The following is a 13,125-nucleotide window of genomic DNA, read 5'->3' as shown; positions in this document are numbered from 1 at the left end:
TTGCTCACCATGTACTTCCAGTGCCCTAGTGCATTTAAACCCTGTGCGTCACCTTTGGGGAGACTGTGACATGCCAATTATAAGGATTATTAAAAGAGGGAAGGAAGTGATAGCTTAAAGATACAAGGCTCACCATCTTTCCGTGGCGCCCAAGTGCATTCAGCTCCAGGTGATCTCTCCACAATGGCAAAATCTTCAGTTTAGTCCAATAGTCACTAAACCATTACTGCCTCTCAATTTTTTAACCAACAAAAGCATCACTTCCACCTATATCAGTGATATTATATTATAAAGCATTTTATTATCCAATCATGACTGCTCAGCATTTTCACTTACCTCAATAGTGTCTCCATGCTTGGATCTACCTCTATGGGGAACAGTTACTGTTTCTTTACATTGTAGCCCATATGGTCATTTAGAAAGAGCATAACTTCATCTTAATGCATCCCAGTAACTACTTCCCTGTGTTCTAACTTATTACACCATCAGTGTCAGCATCAGTCTTTCTGAGGGTGTTTTTGCACATCTCTAGCCTCTTCTGTTGCGACTGTGTTATGTACGAGACATAGCACATGTTTTACAAAAATTAAAAGAGGTTCAATGGCAGGACGGATATGGGTGGTAATACTGGTGGTTAAAAAGTTTCTGCCCATATTGCCCCCTGTCTGCATATTATGTGCTGCAAGACCCTCTAACAGTACAAAGACCACAGAAGGCCATATATTTTTAGAATGTGCACATTTTGACATATCTGTCTATCTAGATAGATTATAGATATTGTAATAGTATAGATATTTATAATATTGTAATATTATTGATATTATAGATATTGTAATAATTACAGATATTGTAATATTATAGATATTGTAATCGACAATAATACATGGCAAAAAATGCAATAAATTATTGGTGTGTCATACACTAATCAGGCCCCATTTGTGCCCTTTATCAAGTGTACTTAACACAAAGGGGCTGATTTACTTACCCACGAACGGGTCGAATGGAGTCCGATTGCGTTTTTTTCGTAATGATCGGTATTTTGCGATTTTTTCGGATTCTTTACGAATTTTTCGTTACCAATACGATTTTTGCGTAAGTTAAGTAAGTTAAGTAAGTTAAGTTAAGTTTTAACGCTACGAAAAATGCGCAACTTTTCGCGTAAGTTTTAACGCTACGAAAAATGCGCAACTTTTTACGCAACTTTCGTAATGGATACGAAAAACTCGCGTTTTTACGCAAAAATCGTATTGGTAACGAAAAATTCGTACAGAATCCGAAAAAATCGCAAAACATACGAAAAAATCGCAAAATGTTCGTTTTCAAGTCGGAACTTTTCCAATTCGGGTCGGATTCGTGGGTTAGTAAATCAGCCCCAAAGAGTCAGTGATCATTTAAGCATACATAAATCCCACCCACATGACGTGACCATTCTCATTAAGTACGTGCAAAATCCATAATACATTTCAAAATGGTCCCAAGCATTGAGGAGAGTTAGAATCTATAACTGTGCACCTAAAATAAAAATCTGATTAAGCACTAGGTACTGCACCAATGCACCTACCTATGGACACAGCGGGGGTTAATAATGCACACATAATACCTACATCATCATGTGGAGGACAGCATAAATCTATACTACTTTCAAGGCCAGAGTTTTAGTAAATCGGCCCCATACTTATAAGTTATTTTAGAATGATGGGATATGCTTTTAAAATATGCTCTTGCCTTTTACAGATACTTGGGAGGTAAGATGTTGTCTACATATTTAGCAATGTTATATAGTCACAGAGTTAATGCTGCTGACTATTGGCCTCATAGGGGCTACATGTATTTTTTCATATAGTCCATATAGGCATGGAGTGGCTTCATCTGGGTAGAGGTGATGTTATAAAGCCAGACTGATGACCTTGTCCTTCTTAAGCTGTTGCAAACATCCTATAACCTTTTTCATGTAGCTGCTATTAACACTTTAACTGCCAACGACATGCATGGCACATTGCTGCAGAAAAAGGCTTTAAGTGACAACGACGTGCCTCGCACGTTGTTTCGCACGTTGATTCTCTCTGCAGAAGCGGCAGGACTGACCTCCAAGCAGCAGACACGATTGCATCTGCTTGGACCCTGCTTCCTGCTTCCCCTCCAAGCGCCGGCCCACTGACTCCAGGACTGCAGCAGGAGGACCAGGACTGCGATCCCTGCTTCAGGACAGGTAAGTGTTTTTATTTTTTGCATTTACAAACTTACACACACACTTACACACATTTATACACACGTACATACATTTATACACACATACAGCACACAATTTAGCAGTTTTTTTTTTCATTTTGTAAACTAATATCCACTCATATCCGCTCATATCCACACTGTCACACAACTTTTACATATGTACACAAACTTTTTTTTATTATTATTATTTTTTTCCATTTTACCACTTTTTTTTAGTTTATTTTCCCTAAAAACTGTTTTTTTTACAGCATGACTATTGGATCAGATACTCTGACCACTAATTACACTGTCATGGGACTTATTTTGTTGTTTCACTGATTTGCACAATTTTTGTGGTTTTATTGCATTTTTATCCCTGTATTAGTATTCCTAATCTGTTTTTAGCATAGCTTTGCCATGTGTAACTTTGGTGTACAAAAATAACTTTACCTATTTTGAATTCACCAGAATGTGTACTTTACAAAAAATATATGATTTTCTTGGGGTCTCTGTATAGTTTGGTGGTGTTACGGCACATAATACACTGTCAGGGGGCTCTGTATGCAAAAGCTGAGTTGGCAGGCGAGAAATCCATATGCACTATTTTAATTTTGGGGTCAGTACATACCACAGACTTTGGTATATCTATGCATATTGGGCATCAAACTGTTCAGTAGACCTTAGGTGTTCCTATTTGGGGGGATTTGGCATTGTACGCAAGAAATTGTGTGAGATAAATGAAGCAAACTGCAACACTTTTAGGCAATTTTCTGAAATGTCATAAAAACCACTAAGCTTTGCAGATTGGTACTTTGGTGTAGAAAGGACTCTTTACCAATGTTGGATTTGTCAGAATGTGTACTTTCCAAAACTATATTGTTTTCTGGGGGTCTCTGTATAGTGGGGACTTACGGCACATAATATGCTGTCAGGGGGCTCTTTGTACAAAAGCTGACAGGCGAGATATCCATTTGCGCTATTTTCATTTTGTCAGTACCCCCATATGATTGTCAGTACATACCGCAGACTTGGGTATATCTATGCATATTGGGCATCAAACTGTTCAGTAGACCTTAGGTGTTCCTATTTAGGGTGATTTGCCATTGTATGTAAGAAATTATGTGAGATAAATGCAGCAAATTGCAACATTTTCAGGCGATTTTCTGAAATGTCATAAAAATCGGCAAGCTTAGGAAAGCTTTGCTTGGCTTGGTACTTTGGAGTACAAAGAAATGTGTACCCATTATAGATTTGGGGGAATGTTTACTTTCCAAAAATATATGGCTTTCTGGGGTGAGTGTACTTTTTTGTAGTATTATCCCACATAAAGAATGTAAATGTGTTGATTTTGCAGGAGCTGAAATGACAGATCATATGGAGGTATATTCCCATTACATGCCACATATTTAGGTAAACCTATACATATTAGGCATCAAACTGTTCAGTAACCCTGGGTGTTCAAATTTATGGTGTTTTATCTTGGTATCTAATGCTATGTGGGAGATAAGATGCTGCAAATTGGAAGCTTTGAGGGGATTTTTGGAAATGTCATCAAAATTGCAAACTTTAGAAAAGCTTTGTGGCTTGGAGTAGAAAGACACAGGTACCCATTTTAGATTTGGGGGAATGTGTACATTCCAAAAATGTATGAGTTTCTGGGGTGAGCATACTTTATACTAGCTTTATTCCACATATAATGATGTAAATGTGTTGATTTTGCTGGAGCTGAAATTACAGAAATGATCATATGGCGTGTATGTTCACATTGGGGCTCCTACATGCCACATGTTTAGGTAAACCTATACATATTGGGCATCAAACTGTTCAGTGGACCCCTGATGTTCATATTTTGGGTGTATTATTTGGTTATTTTATGACCTGTAGGAGATAAGATACTATAGACTGGAAGCTTTGAAGCGGTTTTTTAAAAATTTCACAAATTTTGATAGGAAAGCAGTGCAACTTGATAGTTTGGATTAGACAGACAGTTGTGCCTATTCTGGATTCCCCAGAATCTGTTCTTCCCAAAAATGTATAATTTTCTGGGATAAACCTTCTGTTAGTGGAATTTTTAGCCTTGAAATCTAAAGTATGCAGCTTTCTGAAGCAGCTTTGGAAATTTGGTAGTGTACTGCTGGGAGTTTTTGACCTATACAAGTGAGAAATCTCCATAAAATTATGAATATTTGGTATTGGCATATTCAAGAGAAAAGGGGTTTTCCAAATCAGTTTCGTGTATAAAATAATTTTTTTGTCTTGTTACAGAATTGGAATTACACAAAAATTCTCCTATATTTTGAAAGCATAGGTTGTCCTGAAAAAAACAATATATTGTTTTCCTGGGTAATCTAAACGTCCCCCCAAGGAAAGGCCCCTAAAGCAAAATATTCATAAACTGTCTGGCAATACAAGTTCCGCTTTGACCAAAACGGCTGGCAGTAAAAAGGTTAAAGTCCCTCTTGAGTTGTTTATATGTACTGTATCAGAACTACTGATCACTATAGAGTGGTAGTCTGATGTGTTCATTAGCACTCTACATCTCCTTTTATCTGCTGGCAGGATAGTGACACTTCCTGTCAGCCCATAAAGGGAGATTAGTGATGAGCGAATCTGCCCTGTTTCACTTCGCTAAAAAATTCCCAAAATGGCGAAAAATTTGTGAAATGCATTGCTTGCGCAATTTTTTTTGTCACCTGTGTTTTTTGACTCGACAGCACCCAATTTTCACACGCCTGTGGCATTTTTATGCGACTGCGCCCTTTTTTGACAGTGCCCAATTTGACGCGCAACGAATTTTCCCGCTGCAAATTTTTACTGAAGTTACGCAAAACAATGGCAAAATGCGGAAATTTGCTGCGAATCCGTGCCTGCCAAAAAAACTAAGCTCATCACTAAGGGAGATGTACAATTGCCAACTTGAGAAACAAATCAAGCCCAGGTCCTAATGGGTTTCCCCATTGCTATTGTATTTATGCAATTTTTCAGCAGTGAGATAACAACAAAGGACAAGAAAAACAAACACACGCACAAAAAACCCCCAAAACAACCCAAAACAATATATATATGTAGCACTATTATGACAGTATAAGGCCACACCAGTGGTTTTCACTCAGGGCTGGGCTCTCTCTCTTTGTAGTGAGAGGATTATCAGAAAGGTTGTGGTGTGAATTAAGATGAAGAGTAATGGCACCAGGAATTCTTTAGAAAGTATATTTATTTATGCAGCAACTGAAAAGTAACATCTCACTACACTGTTTAAGTATTACAGTGGTGACAGTGAATGCAATAATATAAGCAATCAGGCAAAGTTATATAATAGCAGGAAACAATGCAATATAATATTTTAACAAAGAATATGAGCAATGCTCTCTGGTCTCACCCAGCCAGGTCTGCTGACGGACACTGCCTGTAGAATGGGAATCCTCTCTATAAGTAACACCCTCCTTATCACTGAGGCCCCTATTCTGGGTTGCCAGGCATCAACCTGTGTACATACATTTTGTAAAGATCACGGGAGCACTTACCGGACCATCAGTGTGTGCTCAACGTACAGCCGAAACCCAGACGGTGAATTAGACTACCAAACAAAACTTCGTACGGAGCAACGCCAACACTGTTGTTTTCATAAAAATCTTTCTTTATTTATCCATTCTTTCCATACTTATGCCAATCTCTTCATGGGATGGTTTGAACGGCTCCACGTCTTTGGATTGTCTAACCCTTATAGATCACAACTTGTGTGTTTTTTTCGCTATATAGACGATTGTCTGGGTATTTGGGATGGGGATGAGATTTCACTAAAGGAATTTGTTAACTATTGTAATACTAGAGTAAGAGGTTTAACCTTTACCTGTGAGTCACATTTGCACACGATTTCTTTTCTGGATGTTTTATTAACATCCATGAACACTAAAATACAGATGGATCTTTATAGGAAACCTACCTTGTAACACTTTATTGCATTATGAAAGCTCTCATCCAGCCAACTGTAAGAGAGGTGTCCCTGTTGGACAGTTCCTACGGCTGCGTCGGATCTGTTCAACATGGGACACCTTTCATGATCAAGCTATGCATTTGTGGGACCGCTTTCTTGATAGGGGTTATAGCACAGATGTTATCAGGTCAGCCTATGAACGAGCAGTAGCTAGTAATAGGAATGATCTATTGAGGGATAATAGGAAAGATAGATTTGGTAAGCAGTCAGTTAGTAACACAGCAATATCTAAAATACGGTTTTGCATGACCTACAATAATGACTCATATCTGATTAAACGGAGTATCATGAAAAATTGGGGAATTCTCTTACAGGACTCTGTTTTAGCAAGAGTTTTAGAGGAGAGACCATCTTTTGTATATAAAAAAGACAAGGATATTGCATCCCGTCTTTCTCGGAGCTTATATGCTTCTAAACAATCGAATAGTAATATATCTTGGCTTAAAAATAATGGTAATTATCGCTGTGGGAGGAAAAGATGTAAAGCATGTCAATATATAAAAATATCTAAAGAGTTCAAGAGTACTAATACTGGGAAAATATATGTTATTAAACAATATTTTAATTGCATGTCACAAAGAGTGATATACTTGATTACATGTAAATGTGGAGCTCAATATATAGGAAAAACGATTCGAAAAGTATGTGAACGTATCTTGGAACATCTGTCAGCCATTGGGATAGGAGATTGTAAATCGGCTATAGCTAAACATTGTATGGAGAAACATGAGGGTAATATGGATTTTTATTTTCAAATTATAGATACATGTGGCCTCAATATTCGGAAAGGTGATTTTGAGAATAGATTATTACGTAGGGAAGCATTTTGGATCTATCAGCTGGGTACTATAGAGACATTGGGAGGTATGAACAGAGAGTGGGAATTAACCTGTTTCTATTGATTTTTGACTACATATGATGTTCTTTCCCTATTGCCGTTTGTATCTAGTATTTCACAACGGCTGAGAGTTGTCTGATAAGTCTTAAGTTACACTGTGATGTTTTGTAATTCTTATTGGTGTTTTTTGTAATTCTTATGGTTGGTTTTAACTAATATATATTGGTTAATAGATGTGTTGTAAGGGTTAACTTATTGTGGGAAGGGTCTTAGTGATGCATAAAAGGCCTCTCCAGAATGAGAATACCATGCAGCTTTTGAGAAAGTGGTGAGATACCACGAAACGCGTCAAGCGTATGGTCTTTTTTCTGTATAAGCACAATATGCTTTTTTAAAAAGAATGGATAAATAAAGAAAGATTTTTATGAAAACAACAGTGTTGGCGTTGCTCCGTATCAACCTGTGTACAACCAGGGAACTAACCCACTGACCTCCTGTTGGAGCTTTGGACTGCTCAGCTACCCTGACTGACACTAAGTGGGTGCCACTCCTGTAACACAAGCTGGCTAATACTTACTAAAACTAAGAGAGGATTCCTTGGGGGTCTTACCCTCTATGCAGGTAAACAATTCTCTCTCTCTCCCAACGGCTGTCTGTAACCGACCCTGTAGCTACCAAGACAACCAGGAAGTCAAAATCCTCTTCCTCTTCTCTAGAAATCTGGAAGAAACCATTCTTTCCCAAGAAACAGGGGATGTTGTTCTCTCAAACTGTTTACAGATAGGATGAACTAAAGATTAAGTGACACCTACTGGTAAGGTGTCAAATAGCTTATAGCATATAGTTGCAACCCTGAGGGTTACACTCTTCCCCAGCAAAAGACCCTTGACGTCCTCGGCAAGGTATAGTAAACACAGAGGGCAAGTAACTCAAGAGCACTGTACTTGAGTGCATAGCAGTAACCCACATATGTTTCAACAAAGAATACATCAGCTTCTGGGTATTTGTGGATTTTAAAGCCACAATAATAATTATACAGGACATTCTGTGTTCTATGGTCATAGAATATATCAGTTAATCCTAAAGACCCTAAAGGTCACAGCATTCACTTATTTAGACACAACCTGAAGAGGCACAGTAGTTGAAGTTCCAAGTACATCATAAGTGAGCTTTTGCACAGGCTTATTCACTCTAGCTGAGCGACGTGGAGTGGGAACAATGTCCCCATCATGTGGCATACAAGGTTGAGTAAGCTCTGCCCCAGACTCTTGAACAAGAGTCTCTTGGATAGTATCTTGAATAGTATCACACTCCTTTTGGGATGAAGCATCAAGCTCTGGTACATCCTCCCGAGCAAAAGTCACATCAGCGTTAACACCTTGATCATCTGCCTCATCTACCTCAATTAAAGGGGAGGCATCTTTAACCAATGAAGGGTTCAGGTAGGACTCAGACAAAAGTTCAGGTTGAAAGGGTCCTGCTTCTGGATTCAGAGGTATAACACTCTGCAAATTAGGAGGTGATGAGCAGCTATTTGGAGGTTGCAGAGCCTCCAAAACAGGGGAGGCATCTTGAAGACTTGGCCACCACATATTATTCTCATTGCTGCTTTCTATATCAGATGCTACATTGGCAACATAAACTGGTGGATCAAGTTCAGACTCAGAAGAGGTAGATTGCACTGCAGTCCTCTGCCTGGTATGATGTCTTAACCTCTTGTGCCTGTTAGGGGACACAGATGCTCTTTGATCTCCTTCCAGATATCCTATTGGCAACAGATGATTTCGGTGGAGTGTTTTAAACATGCCCCCACCCCTTTCAGGTTTAAGTTTGTATACTGGTAGATTATCAAGCTACTCAGCAATAATGTAGGGGTTAGGACACCATCTGTCAGCAAGTTTATGTTTCCCGGTTAACCCCAAGTTCCTTATCAGAACTCTGTCACCTGGCTGCAAATCATTTTCTCTCACTCTTTGGTCATGTTGCCGTTTATTAATTCTATTTTTATGGCCAGCAGCTTCTTGGGCCAAATGATAGGGCTTTCTGAGTTCCATTTTTAGTTGCTGAGTATACTGTAGATAGCTATCTATAGTGGTTTCATCAGCAGACACCCCAAAACACAAATCAATAGGGAGCCTGGCTTCTCTTCCAAACACCAGATAATAAGGTGAATATCCAGTGGCTTCATTTTTGGTACAGTTATAAGCATGCACTAAGAATTCAAAATGCTCACTCCACCTGGATTTTTGAGCAGAACGTAAGGTACCTAACATGTCCAGCAAGGTACGATTAAACCTCTCAGGTTGGGGGTCACCCTGAGGATGGTAAGGAGTGGTCCTGGACTTTCTAATGCCTAGTAAGCTAAGCATTTCTTTTATAAGTCGACTCTCAAAATCTCTACCTTGATCTGTGTGTATGCGAACAGGTAAGCCATAATGCAAGAAGAAGTCTTTAAGCAAAATTTTAGCTACAGTACTGGCCTTCTGATCTTTGGTAGGGTAGGCCTGGGCATAGCGGGTAAAATGCTGGAAAAATTCTTGCGGTCATTCTCTAGTGATAAAAAGTCCATACACACCAGCTGCATAGGCGCATCAGTAGCAATGTTTGTTAGATATGCTGCCTTTTGTGGTAGGGATTTCCTTTTTACGCACCTGGCACAACTCTTACAGTGATATTCTATAGAGGCTAACATTTTAACCCAATAAAATCTTTCTTTTATAAGTTCAAAGGTCTTTTCGGTCCCCAGGTGCCCGTGATCATTATGTAAAGCAGTCATTATCATATTATGGTACATCTCATGTATCACTAGCTGTTTCCTGGTCTGTCTACTCTTGTCTGTGTAACCCGATATAACACTCCATTTTGAAGAGTTAGCCTATCCCATTCCCTAAAGAGTAATCTAACCTTCTGAGAGTAAGTACTTACAGAGCATGGTTTCTGGTCTCTTTCTAAAGCCTCCATAACTGGCTGAATTTCAGGGTCGCCTAGCTGGGATCTCCTGATGTCAGTAGTAGTTAGCTGGAGTAATTCAAATGTGTTTAGAGTGGCCAAATAAGCATAGGCCTTAGGGATGGCAGCTTCAGATAATCCCAGACAGTCAGCATACCTATTGGGGCTCTCTCTATAGGTGCTGGGCGTAACGTGGACAGCCTTGCAAGTGACCTTTACAGCCGGAGTTGGTATTTCCATCCACTCAGAATCATCACTCGTCTCCGGATGATATAGTCTGGATAAGGCATCCGCATCCCCATTAGTGCACCCTGGACGATACACTAGACTGAAATCATAGGCAGCCAAGGCAGCAATCCACCTTTGTCCTGTAGCATCCAATCGAGCTGTAGTTTTTACATAAGTTAAGGGGTTGTTATCAGTCTTGACACAAAACTTGACCCCGTAAAGATAATCATGAAATTTGTCTACAACAGCCCATTTTAAAGCAAGAAATTCCAACTTATGAGCTGGGTAACGTCTCTCTGTTTCAGTCACTCTACGACTGGCATAAGCCACAGGTCGTAGTTTCCCATCATGCTCCTGGTATAGTACTGCCCCTAGTCCTTGCAGACTAGCATCTACAAAAGCCAGAACAGGTGCTGAAGTTAGGCGATCAATTATATTTTTAAAAGCTGAATCGCATTCCACAGTCCATCTGTTTCCAAGAGGTTCACTGGCTTTTAAATACTCTCTGGAAGAAGAGGGCTTTCTGCCTTTGGCGGTTTTAAAATTTGTTGACGATCCTTTTGTTAATTCAGTAAGGGGGCGAGTGATAGCTGCATAATCTTTCACAAATCTTCGATAATAACCACAAAATCCAAGGAAGGACCTCAAGGCCTTGAGATCCTTTGGTACTGGCCAGTTGCAAAGGGCTTCAACTTTAGCCGGATCAGTAGCCACCCCATGGGCAGATACAATATGACCAATATACTTTACTTGGCTCTGACAGAACTGACACTTATCTAATGATAATTTTAATCCATTAGCTTCCAGTCTGTCTAGGACTTTTAAGTCTTTCTTCGTGCTCTTCAAGTGTTCAACCAAATATTATGAGGTCATCTAGATAGACTAGCACTTCTAACAAATTCATGTCCCCTACTGCCTTTTCCATTAGACGTTGGAAGGTAGCCGGGGCCCCAGATATTCCTTGAGGCATCCTTTCAAATTGATAGAACCCCAGGGGACAGATGAAGGCTGTCTTCTCTTTTTCAGATTCGCTCATGTGGATCTGATAGTACCCGCTTCTAAGGTCCAGGACAGAGAACCACCTACTACCAGTAAGGGAAGCCAGAGCATCCTCTACTCTGGGTACTGTATATTGATCAGGTATTGTCCTCTTATTCAGAGTTCGATAGTCCACACACATGCGGACTTGGACGTTTTTCTTTCTCACCACCACTATGGGTGATGCATAAGGGCTTTTAGATTCTGAAATAATGCCTGCTTGCAACAGCATCTTCAAGTGCTCTCTAACATCTTCAATGTCAGCTGGAGCTATCCGTCTAGACCTTTCCCCTAAAAGGGGTGTCATCAGAAAGGCGAATATGATGCTCCACTCCTTTAGCACACCCTATATCCCATTCTTGGGTAGAAAACACATTTGGGCATGCACACAATAAATTTCTCAGTCTCTTTTTCCAATATTCTGGTATAGGAGAATCACCAAAATTATTCTGACTCTGAGTCCACCAGCACTGTCTGGGTTGATTCAGAATTAGTGGGAGACACAGCATCCACTTCATACAAACGGGCAAGCACCGTCCCTTTAGTAACAGATACTCGATGTGCAGTAATATTTTTCACTTTCACAGTAAGTCCCTTTTTGTATGGTTCACCAGGTGTCATTACTTTGCGGATCACCAGCAATCCATTGGGGTGTGATCTTCATCTGATGACTCCATCATCACAGTAGTATAGGGACTAAATTTACAGGCTACTACTCTCCCTTGGATCTCCCTGTCTTCCCCTGCCGGTACAATAATTGAGGTTTTTGAAGTCTTTACCACCAGTCCTATGGCTTCATTCCCACCTCTCTCAGAATTGGAGCAAGAGGGCAGCAGGAGAGGGGGCTCCTCCCAGACAGGGCATTTTCTTTTTTTTTTGTGACTTCTGCCCACAACTGTGGACAACAGAAAACATTCGGCTGTTAGTGCCAATTATCACTGGAGTGTCATTAGATATACATGGCTTTAACGCTGGCACAGTCTGTACAACAGGTTCACTACCATTTTTATCTACCAGTGAGAGGGTGACTTTTACATAGCCATCATATGGGTAGCTAGAATTACTTAAACCCCAGAGTGTTACGTCTTCCAATGGATAAAGTTCCAAATGTGACAAACAAGCCTGAAAAAATTCTCTAGTGATGATGGTCACTTGTGATCCACTGTCAATTAATGCCTTCCATTGAATGTTCTCAATATTGACAATGGCAGTAATGCTGGGCCCAATCAAATCTGTTGGAAGGTTTGCTCTAGCTCTTAAATTAAGGCATGATTGAGCAGTGGTTAAAGAGGTGAGGCTAGTAATTGCAGTACCTGGTACCTCAGTACGCCTCCCTACTGAGGCCCTTTTGAGTTTAACAACTGCTCTTTCTTTCTCTGGGCCACCTTGCTTTCATTCCTAGGGTTGTCACATATAGGGGCAGTATGGCCATCTTCTCCGCACCGGAAGCAAAATCTATTCCCTCTAGGCCTCCTGGTCTGATTAACCAGATGTTGGGGCCTGGGAATCTGTGGATATTTCCCTTTAGCCTGGGCAGCCAGCAATTCCTCCATTTTCTTGCTCAAATAGTCAATTTGCTCATAGAGCTTGGCTCATAGAGTTTTGTGAGCAAGGGAAATATTTGCTTGATTAACACTGACTTTACTCTGCTCCCTTGCACTCCGCTTTGATTCCTCCTCCCTAACCTCTCTGAGTAGCTGGGGAAAATCAGGGGGATTCTCTAATCTGTCCTTTACTTTTAGTTGTAAGATAAGGAGTTCCTCATAAACAGCCCCTCGGATTACTTGTTCTAATCGGGTGCGGTTCTCACTTTTGCCCTCAAGGCCTTTATGGCGTTTACATTTCTGCAGCAATTTTTCAAGACGGTACA

The 13,125-nt window shown here is 40.1% G+C and overlaps 1 protein-coding gene across 1 annotated transcript; it reads right to left on the bottom strand.

The window, feature by feature from the left end:
• Positions 1–5,124: 5,124 nt before the first annotated feature.
• LOC116411070 lies at positions 5,125–11,763 on the bottom strand. Its single transcript, XM_031902901.1, has 2 exons — positions 7,501–11,763; positions 5,125–5,692 (listed from the first exon to the last, which is right to left on the bottom strand). Exon 1 carries the CDS (start codon positions 8,843–8,845, stop codon positions 8,150–8,152), a length of 696 nt encoding a protein of 231 aa, XP_031758761.1. The 5' UTR covers positions 8,846–11,763; the 3' UTR covers positions 5,125–5,692; positions 7,501–8,149.
• Between the last annotated feature and the right edge of the window lie 1,362 nt (positions 11,764–13,125).

Source organism: Xenopus tropicalis, chromosome 5, assembly GCF_000004195.4.
Source record: "Xenopus tropicalis strain Nigerian chromosome 5, UCB_Xtro_10.0, whole genome shotgun sequence".
Lineage (NCBI taxonomy): Eukaryota > Metazoa > Chordata > Amphibia > Anura > Pipidae > Xenopus > Xenopus tropicalis.
Note: the sequence above shows the minus strand (reverse complement) of the source record. Positions and strands in the feature narration are given on the sequence as shown.